The sequence below is a fragment of the Coregonus clupeaformis genome, chromosome 33, assembly GCF_020615455.1.
Source record: "Coregonus clupeaformis isolate EN_2021a chromosome 33, ASM2061545v1, whole genome shotgun sequence".
Classification (NCBI taxonomy): domain Eukaryota; kingdom Metazoa; phylum Chordata; class Actinopteri; order Salmoniformes; family Salmonidae; genus Coregonus; species Coregonus clupeaformis.
Window position 1 is genome coordinate 30920004 of NC_059224.1, and position 24635 is coordinate 30944638.

The window sequence follows — 24635 nt, forward strand, 5'->3', positions numbered from 1 at the left end:
TGACTTATTGACTTAAATCGTTGTGCAACATCATGGGTAAGTTGTGGGCATAATCTTTCAGTTGACAAGTGGTATTTTAAAGGAAATTCCACACAAAAACTTTTATAAAAATTGTTTGTCCATTGTTGATATAGTTTATAATTAACCCTTTGGTCCACCCGCCAATGTGGCAGGTAGATCTAAAAATCGACCAGCCACTCAGTATCAAATATTACCCCAACAAAACAATACAATTACCCCAACAAAACACAAAAAACGGCTGGTAATGTTTCTAAAACCCAAAAAATGTATTACTAGTAAGAAGTAATGTGATATATTGTTTAATTTCATTTTTTGTGACCCGTGTCTTTTAACTAAAATATTCACCTGCCCCTTTGTGACTTGAGTCATGTTCGTGCCTGTGAGATTGTGTCTGACTAGTAGCCACGTTGTCTTCTCTTCCCTAACAGTTGAAACTCAAACATTGAAAAACAACCTACCTTGTGAAAAAAAAAGTACATCGGCAAGAAACACAAGGACAAAGTTTCACTTCAGTAGACTTTCCTTTCAAGTAAATTAGACCTAAATCTTCCCACATTGGGCCATTAGACCTAAATCTTCCCACATTGGGCCATTGGCGGGTGTTAATTTTAGGCCTCGGATATAGTCCTAAAATGTTTTGCATGTTAGCAATCAATTTTTCAAGATATATAACTTTTAAAATACAGAAATACATTTACATTTTAGTCATTTAGCAGACGCTCTTATCCAGAGCGACTTACAGTTAGTGAGTGCATACATTTTTCATAAAATACAGCCGGTATGATGCATTTTGCATCATATGATGCAAAAACACAGCATCATATGACGCAAAATGCACCATCTTTGCTATATTTCTGTATTTTGAAAGATATATCTTTAAACCTTGATTGCTGACATGCAAAACATTTTGGGACTATATCAACAATGGACTAATGAAACAAATACCAAAAGATAGTTTTTGGGTAGGATTTTCCTTTAAGTGCTCCTCCCAGGTGGAAGCCACTGATCACAAAACTGCTGAGTCATGGAGGGGGTAAAAAGGAGGAAAAAGGACTGAAACAGAAAGTGAAAAGTCCCAGCAAGCAGCAAGTCCAGCCAGGTTGTGTTTTAATGACAGAGGCTTATGCCACTTATAGAGATTAACGATCCCCCCTGTCTAAAGGTACAATCTCCATAAACAATGCTTTCAGATCTGCCACTGGGCATGTCTCTAGCCCCAAAAGAGACAGCTAGTTATTTATAGGTAGTGGTAGAGACACCGTAAGTGGGATTCATGTGTAGGGCTCTGACGTTCATTGAATTTTGGATGACGGTAATTGGCTAGCCAAATGATCGTGGTCACCGTAGCAAAAAAAAACTGCACATTTTCTCCTCTCCTCTGTTCCTGACTGTATGTGCTGCCATAGAAATAGAATGAATAGAACGGGTGTCTCCATTCAAGTCAATTTTGGCATAATGGGTGGATTGGCGGCCATTGCGAGTATACCTATAGGTGCAAAGCAGGAAGTAAAATATATGCTAAAATATGTGCTGTGATTTGTTGATTCAACTGACATGACAGAAAATACATTCCATAAATGTGGTAAAGAGGTCAATCGACCTTGACCAAAACAATGAAATTGCCATGGAAACGCGTGGCGGAAAAGGCCATGGGGGAAAGATCCCTTATTGCCCCACCAGCAAAATTAGCATACATTTAGGCTATTCTTTATATGTGAATTTCACACTATGTTGAGGTAAATATTGGAGTATAATGCTTGATCATTATCACTAATCAACTGCATTACAGTTAAAAAAGACTGACTACCACCACCAATTTCTGTATGCTAGCTATGCTACCAGCTTATACGAATGGGAGTTAGCATTTAGAAGTCACTTTTTCTAAACCTGAAAAGGGACAACTTCTAAATATTATGCAGCGAAAACAACCAAATATACAGTGCATTCGGAAAGCATTCAGACCCCTTCCCTTTTTCCAAAATGTGTTATGTTACAGCCTCATTCTAAAATTGATTAAATAAACATTTCCCTCATCAATCTACACACAATACCCCATTCTGACAAAATGAAAATACGTTTTTAGACATTTTAGCAAATTTATTAAAAATAAAAAACAGAAATATCTTATTTACATAAGTATTCAGACCCTTTGCTATGAGACTCGGAATTGAGCTCAGGTGCATCCTGTTTCCATTGATCATCCTTGAGATGTTTATACAACTTGATTGGAGTCCACCTGTGGTAAATTCAATTGATTGGACATGATTTGGAAAGGCACACATCTGTCTATATAAGGTCCCACAGTTGACAGTGCATGTCAAAGCAAAAACCAAGCCATGAGGTCGAAGGAATTGTCCGTTGAGCTCTGAGACACGATTGTGTCGAGGCACAGATCTGGGGAAGGGTACCAAAAAATTCTGCAGCATTGAAGGTTCCCAAGAACACAGTTGCCTCCATCATTCTTAAATGGAAGAAGTTTAGAACCACCAAGGCTCTTCCTAGAGCTGGCCGCCCGGCCAAACTGAGCAATCGGGGGAGAAGGGCCTTGGTCAGGGAGGTGACCAAGAACCCGATGGTCACTCTGACAGAGCTCCAGAGTTCCTCTGTGGAGATGGGAGAACCTTCCAGAAGGCCAACCATCTCTGCAGCACTCCACCAATCAGGCCTTTATGGTAGAGTGGCCAGACGGAAGCCACTCCTCAGTAAAAAGCACATGACAGCCCACTTGGAGTTTGCCAAAGGCACCTAAAGGCCTCTCAGACCATGAGAAACAAGATTCTCTGGTCTGATGAAACCAAGACTGAACTCTTTGGCCTGAATGCCAAGTGTCACGTTTGGAAGAAACCTGGTACAATCCCTACGGTGAAGCATGGTGGTGGCAGCATCAGAGCGCTCAGGACCTCAGACTGGGGCGAAGGTTCACCTTTCCACAGGACAATGACCCTAAGCACACAGCCAAGACAACGCAGGAGTAGCTTCGGGACAAGTCTCTGAATGTCCTTGAGTAGCCCAGCCAGAGCCTGGACATCTCTGGAGAGACCTGAAAATAGCTGTGCAGCGATGCTCCCCATCCAACCTGACAGAGCTTGAGAGGATCTGCAGAGAAGAATGCAGGAAACTCCCCAAATACAGGTGTGCCAAGCTTGTATCATCGTACCCAAGAAGACTCAAGGCTGTAATCACTGTCAAAGGTGCTTCGCTGCCTTCAAGTAAAGGGTCTGAATACTTATGTAAATGTGACATTTCCGTTTTTGCTTTGTCATTATGGGGTATTGTGTGTAGATTGATGAGGATTTGTAAAATATTTTAATCCATTTTAGAATAAGGCTGTAACGTAACAAAATGTAGAAAAAGTGAAGGGGTCTGAATACTTTTCACATGACTGTAAGTCGCTTTGGATAAAAGCGTCTGCTAAATGGCATATTATTATTATTAAAATAGTGCTGAATGACAACACTGACATTTAACACCCCTAAAGAGGCCACATAATGGTTGCATGTCAGTGAAACATTGACTCTTGATGAATATAAACATGGTGAACTAATGTTTCTGATCAAATAAACGTGCAACCCTCCCACCCTCAGGAAACAAATCTGCCAAGATGTTAGAAGTATGGCTGCCTAAGTCTACAATTACTTTCTGGTCTTTGGTTTTGTACAGATGTAGGATCTTAATTTCATCAATCTTTTGTTGCTGAGAAATTTCCTGCAAATGCAGATGAGCTTCGTGATTTACATAAATTCACTGAAAATCAACACTAACACACAGTTACATTAACAGTATTGCACTTTCATGTAGCTTACTTTTGGCCAGCTAATAGGACCCCAGGAAGAGTAGCTGCTGCCTTGGCAACAGCTAATGGGGATCCTAATAAAATACTAAGCCTAACCACTGATCAAGCAACATTATGGACTAAACGTTCAAATCCTGTTGCTGCAGGATTCTTTTGCTGTGACAACATAGGTCAAATTAAGATCCTACACCTGTACTTCTGCTGTTATTGTTGCATGCAAAACAGAAGTTTGTCTTATCTAACTAATCTAACACAGATCAAAGAACAAACAAAACTAGGACATAATTTGGAGTGTCAGACATAACAGTGTACATTCCCACCCTTTGAAGAATGATGCCTTACCAGAAGTCGTATGAAAACAGACGTACATTTATTACGCGACACTGGTCACCATACTTGCACCCTACCCTACTAGCCATTATCAAACAAAAATATTAATTAAACCATACAATAGATTAAAATATTCAAAAACCAAAACCTGAAAGTTAACAATATGGAGTTTTTATGTTAATTGGTAAAAGAGGCTGTATCTCCTAGAGATACACACTCCTCAGAGACAAGCTGAGGTAAATTGTGCCCTTCCTGTATATGGACACAACCCTGAAAAAAGCTTCTGCCCCATTTCAAAGACAACCTTACCCCTGTAACCTTAAAAACATAAAATCAGAAAATTGTGATAACTATGGCCATACCACTGAAATAAACCAAGAGTTAAGGATAGTGGATACAACACTGAGCACTCAGAGAGTACTGTAGCAGTCAGGCCACAATGACTGCTAGAAATAAAAGACCAGAGAGCCTGGGATCTTCTACTATGGTACAATGCCTCAATGATTCACTCCTTTCATATTTCTGCAAATTAGCAATAGCCCACTCATTTCACAGTGGTTATGGGTGCACTGTAAATGTAAACACAGACAGCCAAATTACCTTTCTGCCTAGTTTTCCACTGTCGTATCATTTGGGACATAACGTGTGTGACGACATGGATGACTTCATGGTACCAAGTTTAACATGTAGCTTTACAAAGCTGTAAAAACATGGATACAGTTGCTATGTCAACATGTGCTGCATGTACATGCCCAATTCATGACAAGTAGGTTGCAAGATTAAACCATTGCCCATGCGTGCTTAAAATATTAAAACCAAAGGTCACAGAAGAAAAATAAATAATTTTGCTCATTCAAATTTCACAATTACACCAAAGTAAAGTTTGTCAGTACACCAAAGTCTGGTGACTGTCCTGAACAAGAGCAGTCCCAACCAGATCCATTACCACTTTTAGTCCAGAGTCCCAATGGATACAGAGGGATGAAATATGGATGACCACCAAGCATTTCAAAAATCCACTTGAGGACCCCAAGTAGACAGTGATGACTTGGAGCCACACAGACAGCTTTAGATAAGCTGAGGTGAGAAAAATATACCCTTCGGTAGCAAGTGTCCTTTCACTCAGTTGGGGCCCTTATGTTAGACCATGTGGTTACTCAGAAAATAAATACAATTTCAGGAGATAAAGGTTGGTAAACGACGTGGCTCACTCATCACGGCTGCGGTGTACTGTAGTGAGGAAAACTTTAATTCGATTGAATTTGAAGGCATATGCCAAGTCTATGAAAAATAAAAAAGGAAAACACTGCACACTGCTGTTCATGCTCCCAGGTGATTTTATTGTTACAACGTTTGACCCTTAGGTCTTCACCAGGCATCCATGAAGACCTAAGGGTAAAAATGTTGTAACAATAAACTCACCTTGGAACATGAACAGCAGTGTGCAGTGTTTTCCTTTTTTATTTTTCAGGAATTCACCTATAACTCCAGCATCTGCAAAAAAAAAGTACCTGGATGTGCATAAGTTCTTCAGCTTTTGTATATGCCAAGTCTATGCCATAAACTTTATTTGTTCTACCCCGTTGGCCAGAGCAGTTTGAATCTTGACAGATTGCACCTATGGGCCATGGCTAAAGACTTTTCTTGTGACCTATAACATTAGTTTGGTTGAATAAGTATATTTTTAAAAAATCTAAAACGCTTTAGATGGGTCACAGCTCAGAAATACTTTGGTGCAGTTCTGCTCTGATGTTTATTACATTTGAAGGGTGCTATACATTTTTTGTAAAGGAACAGAGTATAGGGGCGGTTTCACAGACACAGATTAAGCCTAGACAAGGACTAAAACAATATGGATAATCTCCATTGAGAATGCTTTTTAGTCCTGCCGTAGGCTTAATCTGTGCCTGGGAAACTGACCCAAGAAATATGAACAATAAAGAATGGTCAAACTAAGGGTAGAAAAACAAGTTTGGCAAATCTATATATGGAACACACTGAGGGCAATGAGTGGTCAAGGACATGGTTAATTTGATGAGAGCAGTTTGATATTTTCTGCCTTTAAATACTACCTTTGACAAGCATTAGCTGACAAACTAGTTCTTATTTAGATCTGCAGGATTGCCAGGGCAACCAAGCACATTTCAGTGTTGCCATACCCCAGTGTACTGGCACAATTAAACATGTATATTCTCATGTGTGCTCCTCCCAGTCACTCAGTAAAACTCAGGCAAAGTGGTGGAGTAGGCTGCATGTGCTGTTGTCCCCAATGTGCAGTAAAATACAAGTATAGTTGTTTTTGCCAGTAACAAACATCTTTGCAGCTTTAATCCACTTTTAACAACATGTGGACTAGGCTAATACACTTTTATTGGATGACAAGTACAGTTGTTTGATGACCATTTTCATTCTCTCATTTAGTGCCCATTCCTCATTGTCATCACCAGTATCTTGAAAAGCAAATGTAAGCTCTGTTATTTACCAAATCAGCAAATCATGACCCTAAAGCAAAAAGTCACTTTTTCCTTGGCACCAAAATACTTCAAAATAAGCAGTCTTAGTACAACCATTTTTGCTGATGATGGCAGGCTATATTTAATCAATTCTGACTTAATTGCTGGAAACATCAAGAAAATTGAGGGTTCTATTCATCACTTTGCTAAGTCAAAAATACTGCTACTGAGCGAACCTGACTTTGATGTCTTCATAGTGATTAAGTGGGGGACATGCTTAACGAGCCCTCACCAGTGGTCATTATAGTACAGTTATAGAGCCCGACGCAGTTAAACCTGACTCATATCTCACATGCTCCCTTCGCCTCACCAACTATTGGTTTATGATTTGTGGAGTAACAACTTGAGCCTTTTGAAGTGTGGGAAGTTGACTTCATGACATTCACCTCAGCGGAGTGAAAGTTTTTAAACACTGCCACTTACTGTAGCTTATCTAAACAATCTGGGACTCCACGTCATTCCTTTTGTCAGACTGCCACATCACTAGTAGTGTCTGGTGCATGATGCCATTTGCAGACCCGCCCCGCGGACCCCACGAAGGCTCGCGTGCGACACCCACACTGCTCAAATCACAGCAAATGCACCTTTTTTAGCCTAATAATGATGTTAGCAGAAGACTGCCTCAATAGGAATGGTAGGCTATAGATTTATGGGTACTTGGTAATTGGCTACTCTTTAGTAGCTAACTAGAAAGTGTTCTCGCTTAGTTGACTAAACGCTGTAGCTAACTACCTTCATCATAATGACGCCTTAGCTAAGGAGCTAACTACAAAATAGTAGTTGTAATGTGCTTGACTAACACATACAGTTTTGGAAAATATATTTGGCAAATTTCCTCACACGTGTCAACCGTGTGAGCAACCGACAAAGTGGAGAGATGCTTGAACTACGGGGGGTGGGCCAGAGTGGAGAGCTAGAGATTTTTTCTCCTCTCCAAGTCGTCTGATTGGCTCAGCTTCAACTTCAGACGGTTCAGTCAAAAACCACAATGTGCCAACTAGAAGCCTGTTTTTGCATATTTTCAGGTAGTTTTTCGTACCAGCGTACTTTGACCTCAAATTGTGTGCATGGTATGCAAAATGCGTGCAGGTTGGCAGGTCTGCATTTGAAACAAAATGATCACAGAGACAAAATACCTTTCAAACAGGTTATATGTTATAATTTCTTTCCTGGTAGGAAAGTGCTTTGAAAGTGCTTTTGAGTTCAGTGCGACTGCAGGAGGCCAAAGACATGGAGAAAATGGGAAAAAGCTTGATTCCACACAAAGCCTATTGGACACATGAAGCACCCATTTTGGGAAGAGAGGAGAACCCAACACTATCTTTAAATGTTCTGTACTTCCTGCTCCATGCCAGAAAGTACGTGTAATTCTCCTCCCACTCTTTCTCTTCTCAAACACACCTAAACAACAACATGTTTCAACAGGCTTTAATGTATGGATTTCGAAAGAGCTAAGCTGATGATAGTTACACGCATACAGTAATTTTTGCTCATCTTTATCAAGGGTGTCAATAATTTTGGACCCCACTGTATGTATATATACACTACAGTTTAATTTGTTGAATTATACACAGTGTACAAAACATTATGAACACTTGCTCTTTCCATGACATAGACTGATCAGGTGAATACAGGTGAAAGCTATGATCCCTTATTGATGTCACTTGTTAAATCTACTTCAAATCAGTGTAGATGAAGGGTAGGAGACAGGTTAAATAATTATTTTTAAGCCTTGAGACAATTGAGACATGGACAATGTGTGTGCCATTCAGAGGGTGAATGGGCAAGGCAAAAGATGTAAGTGCCTTTGAACGGTGTATTATAGTAGGTTTGAGTGTGTCAAGAACTGCAACGCTGCTGGGTTTTTCATGCTCAATGTGGGGGGGGGTTGCACAAGTCAATATTAGGAAAGTGTTCTTAATGTTTTGTACACTCAGTGTACATGGCCAACAACAATTGTATAAAATGTGGGAACAAATATGATGTTGAACTACAAAGATCCAGACATTTAAATTGTTCTAACACGAGTACTAAAAATATAAGAGAAAAACTGTTTTCCAGACAATCTAGTACTTTTTTAGCCAGTCTAATAAGAGAAATTTCATTTAAATTCCAATAAAAAAGGAAAGTGAGCTTTTCCATGGTATTCAAGAGAAAAGTGTTATTCAGGATTTCTGTTGAAAAAAATAAGTAGCTAGCCTACCTCTTAAACTTAAAACCAAACATTCTTCCCAACGTACTGAGAGTGGTGTTCAGGGATTCTTCCAAACCCACACACCTAAAATAAAGATCTAACCAAGAAAAACAAAAACAGACCTGACCCAGAAAGGGGATATCCAGAAGTTTTAGTGCTACAGGCCACCAAGGATGATCGGCCACAGCTTCAGAAGCACCATTAACAAATTATGTGTGCAGACATTGGGATTCAAGTGTAATGGCACTGTGTAAAACATACTGTAGGTATGAAGATTGGCATTATATCCATGTAAGGGTGGTAGGTAACTTAAAAAGTGAACCTACTGCATCAGTGTGGGTTTTTCACACTTGAATGCCAGTGGTGGTTTGGCACTCTGCAGTGCAGGTTTTCAACCATATCCTTGTCTAAAGACCAAAGTGAAAACACAGCATACTAAGATAGCCCTAAAATATAGCTATGGGTTGTTTACCAACATGCAATGGCTTGGATTTTCCATAGTGCTTGCATGGCTTATTCTGTGTTTTCATCCGACCATGATTATTTTGGAGAGCTTCGTAATTTGGTAAACACAGGAGCTCCTTCCAGTGAAGCAAAGACAAAAAAAGGACCATGGCTGTTCATGATGGTAGCCACCTCCAGACAGTCAAGACAGGCCAGCCCAGCCTAGGGCATAGCCCTGTAAGCCCCCAGGCTCAGCGGCTGGACTCTGGGGCTGGGTGGACATGCCGAACTAGACAGGAGCTATCTGATTAACAACCCAGAAGTGCATGGGAAGCAGAGAGTGAGGGATAATGGGAAAAAAAAACATGGGAAACATCCCAGTCTTTCAAAGGACTGTAAGAGTATATGCTTTTGGTGAATATAACCATATAGGCATATAACCATATAAGCAGATTCCTCCAGCTTTATTGTGACCATTAATCAAAGGTTTAACATAATGTAAATTAGACGCGCAGTCAGTGCACACATGGCAGCCTTGGCCTCTTCAGGAACTCAAGCCAACCAAATAGGATACCAGCTTTCCCCAGTTACTCTTTTTAATGGCATGTCACATCTCACTATAAAATAACTATAATAATCCTACAAAAACAGCTAAATCTGATAAGCTGGCAATAGACATCAACCTAAGATAAATGCACTTCATACAATACAAAGTTTAGCTTAGTTCAGAGTCAAACAAAGATATATAGTCTGCCGATTTCAATCCAAGAGGCAGACTTCATGGTCAGCATACTTTTAGATCCATAGTAGAAAATATTCTGCAAATTACAAAATTCAGTCAGACTCAAAAATGTTGCGCTTTGGACAACATGTTCCATCTTACTTTGTCTTGATCAGAGTTAAAACATATTTTGAAGAAGATTGAGCAACAGTGATGGTGTTTCAACACCAGCCAAAAGCCATGGGATTGGCTCAAGCATCCATGTGAGCTGTTTGTTCCACTTAAAGGGCTCTGGAAGGCATAGTTAAACTTAAAGGCACTAGTCATTAAGGCTCTGCTTCTGTGTTGTGTCCTGCCTCTATGAATATAATTGACTTCTAACAATCCCCACCCATTACCTGGTCCTCAATGAGAGCCTAAAATTGGAACCAAATCTGATTTGAAACATTCTCAGGCTTCAGCAAGAAAAATAAAACATTGAACACTTTTGGCCTACATTTCCCCCTCTTTCTCAGATCACCAGCTTTTCAGTAATTTCTCTATTTAAATACTTACGTCTTAAAATGACTACAAAAAAGTCAGGAGGGATGCATTTTGGGTTTCGGGTTCCTATTTTGAAACAACCTCAGCCTCCTCAGGTTGGTCGGTTCTGCTTCTGACCGTGATTTCGAGACGTTTGTCTTTCGGGTCTCTATAATTGCACCCACACTCAGCCTGGAGGGCCAACATCATCCTTCCATTCATAAAGCTGCAACCGCCTCTTAGTGGCATATTGGGTTTATTAAAATGTTAAATCTGTATCCCAGCCACTTCCCAGCTAAAACATGCCATCTTTAGACTCCCACTTTCCACTCCTCTAGCTAGCTTAGTCATATCATCAACCTGCAATTATTTCCTTCTTTCTCTCAGGCAGCGTGGCATCCTCAAATCACTGGGAACAAACAGAGGAGAGAGATTCTTAACAGAGACTAAATGTATCTGTCTCACCCAGACTGTGCCTTCCCCAGCACTCTGAAACTGAAGCAACCCCAACATCAATGATTCAAAGAACCTGGGCAGCAAAGACAAGCCCAGGGAAAATTAATGATGATTTTATGACAATTATGATGGCAATTATGATGACAACATTTGTATGGCAATTTAGCAAAATCATACATTTCATAAATCTAACACACAATGCTTTAAATCATTGGGTTTTGTCTGAACTGCCCATCATAGGATTTTAAATGCCTTAACTTTATTTGTAGTCCCAGCCACCAGTCTACCAACATTACCCATGAGAATAAATAGACTACAAAAAGCAGTAGGTATTTTGCACACCAGACATAAAACATGAATGCAAAAGACCATTTCAAACGAATAGAAAAAGATTCAGCTATCAATTAGCCTAGATTTAAGACATCTGCCTAGTGCTTACTAATGTGAAAGAAATAATAGCAGAGTGCAGATTTGATCTACAGTATGCCTGTATCACATACTAAGATAATGGGGTAAACGGTTGGCCCCATTTTCTATGTTGTGTGAGAATTCCAGTCATTATCATAGTAATTAAAACTAATGAAAGGGAATTAGTCACGTCTGGAGAGAGAAGCTGCATATTCTTCTACAGTTTCAACCTCAGCACTACGCAACAAATGGAGATCCAGAGGCTTTCATTGACTCGGAATGCCACCACATCATTAAGTGGTTCAGGTGTGCTATCATAATAATAATAGATTTATTTGATATAGCGCTTTTCATACAGAATGTCAAAGTCGCTTCTAAAAAATAGAATTATAAAAACGATTCAGGGAGCTGGCAGTTCATGGGAGATGGTCTTCCACAGCCAGATGATGATGCAGTTCAGTAAAGGAGTAACTGGCTTGAGTGGAGGTGGCGTCGATGGTAAAGCCAGGGAGGGAGAAACATCAGTTAAACAGGCAGCCAGGCCTGGAACTTTTCATCAGGCACCTCTTTCTCTGAAGTTCACGGCTACTCCTCCTCTGTAGGTAGGTAGGCTGGAACATCCACCACCGAAAGTGTAGCACCCACCTGGGTGATGCTTCGGCAGCTATAAGCACCTGAGAGACCACCACACCTCGGCAGTAATCAGTAACAGTGTTCTACGAGGCGATGTATATGATGTGACCAATGATTATTGTAAAAAGGCCAATGCTTATGCATTTCGCAACAGGCCCCAGTGTCACAATGCAAAACTGATGACTAGTACAATAGAGTGATCCTGAAGGTGTTTATCTTCTATCCTCATGCACAAAAACTATCTGTAAGACCTAGTCCTTCTCCTTTCATTCTCCACAAGGTATTTCCAGTACACTTCTATTCAGGTGCCTCTAGTCTAGGCAATCATTTGCATTAAATTACACAGTATGCTTTTAGATAGGGAGGAATGAATCCTGACACACCAAAAAATCGTGGACCCAAAATACAAAATAAACACGTTGCCACTGTGCGGTCCACACTGCTTTCATGGGGAAAGTGTGATGGAGGGACTGGAGCCTGCAACATTTTTAAGTGTTGACTCCACCTCTTTCAACTCTGTCATTTAACTAAAGGGGTTTACCAAGGATGCCCGGTGGCTCGATTGGCTTTCTTCTGCGGCCTGTAAAAATTAAAGTTGGAAATGATATGTCGAAAAAAAGCACACACTATTTAGATTTTTAGAAACCTAAAACACATCCTCGAGCCCATTTCAGTCTTGAGCTGGCAAGGATTAACAGGTGCAAAACCACTCAAAGAAGAACATAGATCAATACTGCAGATAAGGAGATCGACAGAAACAAAATATACAAAAGGAGCAATTTGAGGCACAGCTTCTGTATACAAAATCTAAGGCTATCTTGACATTGTATGTAATAACAATGTAATTATTTTGGGAGTAGGCATTTCCTACTAGCCCGTGGTGACGTCACAAAGCACAGTTGCTAGGTACTCCACATAAAAATAGATAAGAGTAGATACAGTGCCTAGTAAAAGTCAACAAGCCCTTTGCGCTGTTCTCACATTGTCACCTTAAAATTAAATCTAAAAAGGGATTACATTAGATTTTTTTCCTACAGATCTACATAACCTGCTCCACATTTTCAAAGAGAAAGAAATAGTATAAAGCATTTTCTAAATAAAAATAAAATAAAAAACTTATTGATTGCGTATGTCTTCACACCCCAGAGTTAATACTTGGTGGAAGCACCTTTGGCAGTGATTACAGCTGTGAATTATTTTGAATAACTCTGCACAACTATTGCGGCAACATATCCATTGTTTTTGTCAAAATTGCTCAAGCTCAGTAAATTTGGTTAAGAATCATTGATGGACAGCAATATCAAAAACTTGTCTCTGAATTTCTAACAGATTTAAATCAGGACTGAGACTATACCACTCAGGAACACTCAACACCTCTTGGAAAGCCATTCTGGTGTGTCTTTGGCATTAACATTTGTGTAATTGTCCCACTGAAAAATAAAACTCTATCCCAGGGTTAGGTTTTCAGAAGACTGAGAGAGGGTCTCCTATAACTTTTTACCTGGGTGTTGGTCCTTTCATATTTATTTTGATTCTGGCAAACTCTCCATTCCCTGCCCGTGATAAGCATGCCCATAACATGATGCTGCCACCACATTACTTGAAAATACAAGACATCTGCATTTACTTTTAATTTTTTTAATGTGAAAAATGTTCTATACTTTTTCTTTCACTTTGAAAATGTGGAGCAGGTTGTGTAGATACATTTTAAGATTACATTTTAAGGCAGCAAAATGTGACAAATGTGCAGGGTAGACTTTCATTAAATAATTTGAAGGAGGAGACAATGGTGGACCTTTGAGAAAACCAGACCACCAGAGGTCTGAGGACAGAAACTAAACTCTGCCCTCTGGTGTACCCATCTTGCATTGTGGCTCAGTGGAGGCACAGTACCGCTGTGTGCACTCTACACCACATACAGTTGAAACAATTTAGCTCTCCGGTGAATACATGTAACTAATGTTTACCAGAGTCCATTAAGCTGATATACTGTATTGATTTTGCTACCACAATTCATACACAATCTGACATAAAAATCCTGTTAAGAGAGCAACATATTTGTTTGCGTACTGACAAGTGTACAAGGCTGAAACTTCACTGTTGCCTGGAAGTTCCCTCCATAAGGACTCAATGGTCTGGGCCATCCACCGTGTTATTTACTTTTACAGAGAGGGACCGCATGGGGTGACAGGAGGAAAAAGCACAAGTACAGACAGTCTTTAATTTTCCAGAGTAAAATGCTCACTCTGTCAAAAAAAATATTTTGGAGACAATGAATGTTCCCCAGCACCTGTATTTGAGCAGTCGAAAATATGTATAACTGGGTAGAAGAAGGGAACACTTATGTTGTTTTTCTAATTAATCTAAAAACACAGCAATTAAGATGTCAAAGACATCAAATAATCAAAGTAAATACCCATATAGCTCTGTGCATTATTACGACTTGAACATACAACCACATATACCCACAAATGTCAAAGAGTTCAGAGACAAAAATATAACAATTTATCTTTAACTGAATTAAATCTCTTTCTGTCCCGCTCCATTGAGGATGGATGGGTGAGGGAGGAGCTGTGGGTTATTTTAAATGCTATGAGAGGATTATTATCCTGAAGTGACATGCCTTCTCTCTCTGAGGATATGGCACCCCTCATTAAAGCTGACATCACAACAGGGCGGTGCTTTTATACTAGGTAGATTCTGGGTGATGCTGGAGACAGATTTGGTATAAATACCCCGAGCCCAGTGGCCTGGGTAGCAGCAGCCAGACTAAGGACTATACAGCACCGTGCCGGGACAGCAGCCTCCCGACCCCCACTGATCTTTTGGAGCCTAAGCCTGCTGGTAGGTGTACCCTGCCCACACTCTCTAGTCTGCTCTCTGGGTGTATGTGAGTGTGGCCCTCTGTGCCTGGTGCTGTGAGGTATATAGTGCGCAGGGGGCCATTGGGGAGGCAGTTGGGGTCTTGGGGGAGGCAGTTTGGGGCATGGTTGAGGAACAGGTTGGGGCAGTAGGTACTGGTGTCATCTGGCCTCAAGTTGTCCTCATAGCATGTGTCTTAACTATCATTGTGATGAGATGGTTCACTTGGCGATGAAAGGGATGACCCATACATGGGAGTCTGAATCTGAGGTAGCTCTGGAAGTCTGTCTAAAGATTTGGGGTCCGTAATGTTCCTTACTGTGCTTGTTTCTTGTCATTCTGACACAGAAATGTTAGTTTGTTGTTGCAGGTCCTGCTGTAGTGGCAATAGCAAATCTACTGTAAGAGAAATACAGTAGACGCCAATGTAGTGTCTCTGTATGTTGAAGACCATTCACATTTCAACATTTTGTTCTACATTTCTTTCATGCAGGTTTAGCTTCACAAGATGGACCTCAGAGTGACAAGCGTTCTCCTCCTCCTGGTGGCCTTGGCCGTGGCAACACCAGAGAGACACTACCATGTACAGAAAGTAGCCAAGCAGCAGCATTATCCTGCTAAGAGCCATGTCCAAAGTAAGTCTCAATATATTCATGTCTATCAGCATGTTAATGTTCTGAAGATAATTCTGTATCAGCTTTATGGTACATTCTCTTGGAAGGTTTATGGAAGGTTTCATTCATTCCAATTCTAGACTGTACTGGGGGTTTGTCATTAGGGTCGGGAGTTTTTCTTGGCCATCTAATAGCTGTCAGTGCCAAAAGGAAAATACTGGGTGCAAGCAGACCCCAAATGTCAAACTGGAAGAAACATGGCTGTTTTGAACTCCATATAGCTTTAACAAATGGAACTAAGCACAGCATGGTAAAAATACGTTTTTGGGATATGAACAAATAAACATATCAAAATAAAAAGTTACTTCAGCTAATTAATCAATGTAAAATTGCAGAATATACAGCATCAATTTACATTTAAACTGTCATTACTGCGGAAGTTAATTGCTACTAGAACACTCACAAATGTAGAGTATTAAATCTCGACATACTTATCTTATGAAACAGGATTGATAGCACATTATCCTTTACAGGGGAACAAGTAACTTAAACTGACTTATTGATGCAACCTGAGGCAATGTCTCAGTCAAATTTGTTGAGGGTTTTCACCTGACCATAGTTGTTAAGCAATAGGAAACCGTGGGCCCATGCATCCTTCCACAGCTCCCAAGACAGGACACAGTCATTCATCAACAGAAAGTGGATAATAAAAATATGATTACAGTAGTTAAGATAATAACCATTCTCCTGCAACAATGCTGACAGTCAGACCACAGAGGTTCTGTAGAAGTGAGAGCCAGGGGCAATTATCACTTATGTACACCTCATAAAAAGAGCACCAATGCACCAGTTAAATGTTGCTAGCTTCCACATAACACTGCTTTCAAGATTCCATGTCACTCTTGAAAAATTGAAATATCCTACTAAATATCCTACTAAATATCCTACTATCCTATCTTTAGGAGAAAGCTCAGAAGACAGCGGGGAAAGTATAGAGGGTAAGACAGTGGGGCTTGACAAAATGGCAGAGATGGGACCATTCTGTCAAGAATATGGTCCAGAGATGAGTGTTGTCGCTCAACCAGACTACGGCACTCAGTAGCTTTGTTTAAGATGTTTCGATGCATTTTTTTATGGCCGGTGTCCTCTGACATAAATACAAAACTTTTCCACAAGTCAACAATGAAAGCTTAGATTTTGGAAAAATCTCCAAAACAGATGTTACCACGTTGCATTGGGCACACCCAATCAAACCACTTTGTAGTGCTTAAATTGTCCCAGACACTTCTCAAAACAAACACCCCAAAGTAGAGTAGACAAAAATGCAAATAAACTTAAATAAATAAAATAGTAAGTCTGATATACACCCTCAGGATGTATAATGTGAGAGCCATGGCATAGCCTACATATAGAACTATGTATGGTTTGAGGCTGGCAATAGACATAGGATCTAGGCCTAACTAGACAAGTCAAGGTTGAACAGCTGGCTATGCCACAGTATTATCACCTTCCAGTTTCTGAGGTTTGACTTGGCTGCTGAACTGTCCAGTTTTGGCACATTCTGCTTTCCTGGGGTTTCAAACCTACTCCTCAGTGGCTTTCAAATTACAGCCCTGTCTGGCCATTTTGTTATCAAAGTGCTATTCCAAAGCAGGAAAAGTGCTTTTCTTCAAATCATGCATCAAATCCACTTCAGTCACTGTAGAAAAATGTTTCCTATTGACTTCTGTATCAGTACCTTACACCATGGCAATACCACACCACACATTACTTGAGGAGCAACGGCCTTGCCAGTAAATTATAAAATCACTTTTAATAATACAATTAATTAATAAAAACTGTTAATAACTGCTAGTGCCTTGAAGTTTTATATCTAACAGGAAACTCAGTTCCCTTTATTAACGTCAGTCAAAAGGGGGGGGTGGGGGGGTGGGGGTGTCATAACTTCTCAGAGATGCAGGCAAGCTACAGTATAAGGCAAATACTGACCACTATGGACTGAATTCTGATATCTGAACTATTATACTAATGGTTATTCAAAATGTTAGGCATAATATGCAATTTTGACATAATATGCAACAAACAATATGGCTTCAGGAAAGTTATTGGTATAGGTAAAGGTGTCAAGTATTGTGGGCTAACCTCTCAAAGACACAGGGATAAAAATATCCCTTCAGCATTTCAGGACCTAGGCCAGGTGCCACACATTTCAACAACTATCATATCCCAATATGACGTGTATTTTTCCGTCATATGACCTACTCTCTACTGCCTCACAAAGGCCACATTAAGAGGAATAAAGGGTTCAAGGTGACGCACATACATCAACAACTGGAGGACCACTAACCATAAACATGCACTACAGACAACTTGTGAAAATAAAAGGGTTCAACATAGTGTGGCCAAATTAAACTAAAATAAATGGCTACAGTAGTCTAATGTAGTCTCAACATGCTGAGCACTGTACAATGACCCCACTGGTGCTGTCAAAATGACCCTGGGAAAAGCAGTCAGTTCCCACAACCTCCCTCCATGATCACAGAGCCTACATCACCTCTGTTGTTTAAATCACATTGTGGTGTTTGAGTGGAATACCAAAGCAGAGGTTATTCAAGGATCAAGGAACCAATTGACATGCAAGTGGTCTAAGAGAGAAATAAATGGATGTGACAAAACAATGTCAATAAAAATATGGAGCAAAGACAGGCAGAGGCAAAATGACTAAATATTCCAACTGAAAATCAGGATAATCTAATTTCATGCTTTGCTTTATGAATCCTATTTTGCACAGGATGGACATCTGAGAGATGGTAGTTTAGTCAGGTCAGGGAAACCCCCCGACGCTATATGTTTGCAACAGGACTCAATAGGACACAACAAACATGACTGGATCAATTGGTGTAACAACTGGTGCATGGCAGAGTTGTTCATAAATACCCATACAAATAGGGCACAGATATCAGAGTCATCAGCTTTTCAAAACATCTAAGATCCATTTGGGGCATCACTGAGAATACATAAATATATCTTTCCATTAAATTTAAAATGAAATAGACAAATGTTTCAGATGCACTAAGAATAAAACAGGACTACATGAATACTTTGATAGCAGATAATGGACTGGCTAAATTCACCTTGACTGAAATCTAATAACCTACTCTGGAAAAACAAAACTCTGACAAACTTAATGAGATGAAAAAATGATATCCTAAATCTAAACCAATTACAGTTTACTGTAGTTGTTACCTGCATCTTAGGTAATTACACTTATCCATTTCCACAGCTGTTGCAGGGGAGCCAGGTATTCCAGGATCCCCTGGTGAGCCAGGACCAATGGGCCCCCCTGGGCCTCCCGGCAAGAGCGGCATGGGACATCCTGGACAACAGGGCCCACCCGGGCCCCCCGGACCCGCTGGCTACTCCACAGCTGGCAAGCCTGGCAATCCAGGTGGTCCTGGGAAACCAGGTAGTAATGGAATGCCCGGTGAGAAGGGCCATACTGGCGCACCTGGAGCCATGGGTCCAAGAGGATCACCTGGTTCCCCTGGAAGCCCAGGACCTGCTGGACACTCTTCTGCTGGCAAACCTGGCCCACACGGTCTGCCCGGAGGCATGGGGCCAAGGGGTGAGCCCGGACTTAAAGGACATCCAGGTATCCCTGGTCTGCCAGGACAAAAGGGAGAGAGGGGAGTTGGTATTCCTGGGGCACCAGGTGCAAACGGTCAAGTGGGCCCAATGGGACCATCTGGTATGCCAGGGCAACCCGGAGTTGGTAAGTCTGGTGCCCCTGGATACCCTGGGGAGCCTGGGAAGTCAGGTACTCCAGGTAGGGATGGAGCTCCAGGAGCTATGGGTCAGCCAGGGCCAAAGGGCCACAATGGAAACCCTGGGGTAGGAGCACCAGGAAAGCCAGGTGAGAATGGCAGTCCAGGTATGCCTGGAAATATGGGATCTAAAGGTCCCCAGGGACATGCTGGACAACCAGGTGCACCTGGCATACCAGGAGTTGGTAAACCAGGAGCTAATGGCATGCCAGGTGACAGAGGATCACCAGGTACATCAGGAACCACTGGTCAGAAAGGAGAGCCAGGGCCAACAGGTTACACTGGGGCAACAGGTGCTACTGGCCTTATGGGTCCAGCTGGGCCACAGGGTGCTAGAGGATTCCAGGGAGAACCAGGTGGACAGGGACCTAAAGGAGAGGTTGGCATGGTGGGAGCTCCAGGGGCAAAGGGAACCAAGGGGGATCAGGGACATCAGGGTTACGCAGGGAAGTCAGGTATCCCCGGGGCAGCAGGCCCTCCTGGAGCAACAGGCGCTACAGGACATCAGGGTAACAAGGGAGCTCAGGGCCATACTGGCGCTCCTGGTCAGCCAGGTTCAAATGGGCTTGCAGGAGCAAAGGGACACCCAGGCACACCTGGAGGTCCAGGGAAACCAGGCGAAAACGGCGTCTCAGGGCCAAGAGGACCAGTGGGGCCTTCAGGTCCAACAGGTCAACCAGGTCTTAAGGGTCACGCAGGTCTTCCCGGCGCACCTGGCCCAGCTGGCCAGACGGCCAAGGGAATTTCTGGTCCTATGGGTCCACCTGGAGCTCCTGGTTCCAGAGGTCATGATGGTAACCCAGGTGCTATGGGACCTCCTGGCCCACCTGGTCCCCCTGGTGAGATGGTTTACCATCACGAGAAGAGCATGCCCATCAAGTCCCATGAGATTATGATGCCTCATCATGAGATGATGAAGGCCCCTATGTCTGCCTTCAGCGCTGTTTTGACTATGGCTTACCCATCTGCGGGTTCACCCGTTCCATTCAACCAGATAATTTACAATGGGGAGCAGCACTATGACCCCCAGACTGGCATCTTCTCCTGCCAGGTACCAGGTCTATATTACTTCTCCTACCATATGCATGTTAATGGTGCTAATGCATTGGTGGCACTGTACAAAAATGGTGAGCCAATCATGTTCTCATACGATGAGTACAACAAGGGCTTCTTGGATCAGTTGTCTGGCAGCACTGTCCTTATGCTGAATGCCCATGACCAAGTCTACATTCAGGTCCCTGATGAGGAGACCAATGGTGTCTTTGCTGCCGACAATGTTCACTGCTCTTTCTCTGGGTTCCTGATTGCCTCAACGTGATACAATCACTAATAAAATCTTGAAACCTTAAAGAAACTACTTAAAGAAATAGTTCAATTCACAACTTCCATTGAGATTGAGTTGTCATTGTAGAATAAAAGATTGATGTAATATTCTACAAGTTAATTTGTCTTTGAAAAGGCTGAAAAGGCAAGAGCAGCAATTCTCTCAAGTATTCTATTAAGAAGGGCATTCAGTTCATGGAGGCATTTAAATTAAACGAGAGGAAGAATATAATTTTGGAATTCAATTGTTTGTTATCACTATTCCCTTTCCCAGTATATGCACAAGTATTCAGCAAACAATGATCAAGGAATACAAAACAGTTTGAATAATACGCAAAATGGTGCTCTTTGACTGCCTGTAACATTTACAGCAGATTTTTTTTGTTTTCAAAGTCTTTAATACATGTCTTGTAATATACATGCAAAGGAAATCATGCTTGTTTTTTAAGCAATGTTTTAAGTCAGTTCGCAACACCTTTAACAAACCAGCAGTGTGATATTGCAACACACAGGATGAAAAACAGTCATAAAAAAAGTATTATGTCAACAACAACTATATGCCTGAGGATGCATTATGCTATGTTCAACTTACTGATCAAAGTAAAGAATAAAGTTATTTCTGAAACTGATGCTTTTGTCTTTTTTTGTTGTTGAGTGTCCGTCTACAGTACAAAACTGAAAATATTGTTTTGATTTTGACTATTTCAGCCCACTGATATGGCCAATTAAATGAGCGATTCCGATATGGTGCACTGTTTCAACAACCGAAAGTGATTGATTGTAAAATAAGTAATAAGCATACCTTTAAACGCAGATGTGTTGTAATTGTGGTCAATGGCAGCAACAATGTCTTTCCAAAAGTCTGAATTCACCTCATTCCCACGCTGTTGACAAAAACAAAATAATGTTCTTGAAAGCAGATACATTTTTTGTAAAAAGCATGTAAACATATTATCTATTCATAATCATAATTCACTTAAAAATATGTATATTTTACCTTACGCAACATATCCACAACCCTTCCACAGAGAAGAGCCCCAGGTAGATCAAAATAGTTGTCATAAAAATAGTACTTTGCTGAGGAGAATAAAACAGAATATATGTATTGTAAGAAACAATCCAATCAATCATCACTCTTTACTTTGGAAATAAAATTAGATTTTTTTCAGAAGATTGTATTATCATGAAAAATAAACTGCCTTACAAAAAGAAAGAAAGAAAAAAAAACAGCTTTCGCAACGTTTGGATGGGACACAGAGATTCAAGATGACAGACTTACTAGATTTCGTAAATGAGGTATTAAGGCTATCAAAGTGCTTCCATTCCCTTTTAGAACCGTAATGTTTAATGAGCTCTTCTGTGCTGAGGTTATTGGTCCCATGGGTTGCTCTGATCAAAACAAACAGGTTTAAAATCAGGGTTTTTATTCATTTTGGGTGGAAAAATAAGTAACAAAAAGGCATGCCCAAATATTGTACATTGATACACTTCAAAACAGGCATTTTCCTATATAAATATAAAAGGAACCCAATATCTGAGCATGCATTTAACTGTATCATTTACTGTAACCCTACCGTAAAACAGTTCCATCTTCAGCCAATTTAACCAAGTTTCCATCCTCAAGGTCTACCACTAAGCCTTTGAAACTGGACATACAGAATACACATTTCATAGTGGTCATTGGCAAAGAACAAGCGTGTTGATCAATGTCCTATGCTAAGCAATAACAATACGAATCTGTAAGCGATATTCACCAGAGCACCATGCATTCATCCAATGCCTTTCGTTTTCAAAAAGTGCCCTTTATCTAACCTGAAAAATGGGGTAGTCATTCACAGTAGTGGAGTGATGCATGCAGGTAGACTGAATTTACAATGGCACACCACAGTCATTAATGATTACAGCTTATAGAAAAAGTATTTATTTTCTTCAGTCATTCTGCTGCTGCTGCTGCTTATGACTCACCAGAAATCCCAGGAAGCAGGGGTCAATATAAGAAGGTCCTTGTCATAGTCTTTATGCTCTACCAGATACCTGGTAAAGCTCTCATAGATCAACTGCAAAGAAGCACAAAAATATATTCTATCCACAGCTGGGGTGAACATTCAGTGACACTGAACCTTTATGTCTGTACAATACATAAATACATACTGTGCTGTATTGACAACTACTGTGATGGAGCTGGCATGCATTGTAAACCTATTTATAAAGTCACGGCTTCAATGTAATTTATGTGTTCCTGACAGAGAGGATGCCATTGGGTTTCTGCGGCTGACAGTCAGATGTCACACAGACTCAGCTGTGACTCACCAGAGCATGCTGGCTAATTTGTTGTTGCAAGCATATTGCTTATAAATCTAATTTATGCATGCAGTATAGCGGCATACTATACAGTGTTGTTAGGTAGGTAGCTAGATGTTGCATTACAACAATGTCGTTTGTTGTATTCTATTCCATTCGTTCCATCATACATTGTGAGTATTAGCTATTGATAAAATGCAGCGAGCCATGAACGACTGACTTTGCACTGCCAGCTGGAAAGGATGGATTATGTTGCATGCAAGCGTTAAAATATACTTAGTAGCTAGCCAGCCGGCTGTAACAGTATCATATTGTCAGAAATCACAACAGCCCGCAACGTTTTGTAGCTCCTGAGCTACAAATAAACTCACCCTAGAGGTCTCCTTCAAATGGTAGCGACAGAGAGTGTGGTCCAAATCAAAACCAATGACATCACAATCTGAAAGGGAAAAATATTCGCTCATTTTAACGAGGGTGCTAGAAACAATAGAAACCAAGGATGTTGCACTGTTGGCTACACAAGCATGCACACTGCATCTGTCAATGTCGAGTCTGCAGCCTCCAATATATTTGTTTCTACGGCAACACGAGGGTTGCTGTTACAAGGGGATGCTTCACAGAATGTCTCCAATAACCAGGCACTATCGTACACATTTAGTAAATCAAGTCTACGAATTGTTTATTCATTGTTTGACATTCCTTATCAACCGCAATAGCGATATAGGGTGGAGGTGCGCAGAATGTGCAGTGTGCACAAAATGTTTGTGCCCGAGGCTTCCGGTCAGGGTGTACCGTAGTATATCAAATAAATGTGCATCAGTATTCGAAGAGGGGGGCTTTTCTGATAGGGTCCACACATGCACGACACCAGGGCATAGTGACAACATGTATGCGAAAAGCTACCAAAGATTTAAATTGCCTAGAAGTGATTTATAGCCTACTGTTAACTAGACTAATTATCCATTTTGGCATAGTAAATTTGAAGTCTAGCTAAACTGTACAGCCTACAGGTAAAGAAAACAGTTGTTTTAATTTTGGATTCTAGCTTTAAGGAGTGTAGTAGAGCCTTATATGGACCTATAAGGACCTTACATGTTATTTTCAGAGGTAGACTGGCTCTGGCAGCAAAAACAGCCAAACACTACTCCATCTAAACGTGAATTGATTCTTAGTTGCTATACCGTTCTAGAAACATAAAGCCCTTTAATTTCATATCACGGCAAAATAATTTCACAAACGGAAAATATACACTTACAGTACACTGTTTTAACAGGCTTTATCACAGTTGCAGCCGACAGTATTTTTCAGTTAGGGTGGGAAACTTTTTGCATTTCCATCTGCTGAAACCTCTTTCGACATATTAGCCCAACACATGATACATTTCTGAAATCATCATTCTGGGGGTGGCACATTCTGGGGTGGCACATTCTGAAATTGCATTTTGTCCCCCCACAGTTTTATAATTGGAATGTGATACAAGATGAGGAAACAGTGTGATTTAGGACCATGCAGACGCCTCCGAGCGGTTGGGTAGGCTGTTTGGTGTGTTTATCAGACTGGATTAAAAAAACAAAGTTGTGCCCCTGATTCTTATAGTCCTAATTTTATTCCAATGACAATTCAATGTTGTGTGATTAGGAAACATCTGAGGATTTCAGAAATCTATAAATGTGTTG

General features: G+C 40.8%; 2 protein-coding genes across 2 annotated transcripts in view; one reads left to right on the forward strand and one right to left on the reverse strand.

The window, feature by feature from the left end:
- Positions 1–23718, reverse strand: part of LOC121549015 (5'-nucleotidase domain-containing protein 1-like) — a 64515-nt gene extending 40797 nt beyond the window's left edge. Inside the window, exons 1-6 of the mRNA XM_041860784.2 lie at positions 23331–23718; positions 22624–22715; positions 22233–22304; positions 21938–22047; positions 21656–21735; positions 21461–21542 (exon numbers count right to left, since the gene is read on the reverse strand). Of these exons, the coding sequence (XP_041716718.2) occupies positions 21461–21542; positions 21656–21735; positions 21938–22047; positions 22233–22304; positions 22624–22715; positions 23331–23423 (529 nt within the window). The 5' untranslated portion in view covers positions 23424–23718. The remainder of the gene's footprint in view (positions 1–21460; positions 21543–21655; positions 21736–21937; positions 22048–22232; positions 22305–22623; positions 22716–23330) is intronic.
- Positions 14777–21287, forward strand: LOC121549014 (collagen alpha-1(X) chain). The gene is made up of 3 exons (XM_041860783.1): positions 14777–14879; positions 15391–15532; positions 18795–21287. Exons 2-3 carry the CDS (start codon positions 15406–15408, stop codon positions 20651–20653), a joined length of 1986 nt encoding a protein of 661 aa, XP_041716717.1. The 5' UTR covers positions 14777–14879; positions 15391–15405; the 3' UTR covers positions 20654–21287.
- Positions 23719–24635: the final 917 nt, after the last annotated feature.

What these genes read in the sequence shown, in the direction of transcription:
- LOC121549014 (XM_041860783.1), top strand. Translation starts at nt 15,406, where the DNA reads ATGGACCTCAGAGTGACAAGCGTTCTCCTCCTCCTGGTGGCCTTGGCC. An exon ending in TGCTAAGAGCCATGTCCAAA is followed by an intron (nt 15,533 to 18,794) that starts GTAAGTCTCAAT and finishes CCATTTCCACAG; the next exon opens with CTGTTGCAGGGGAGCCAGGT.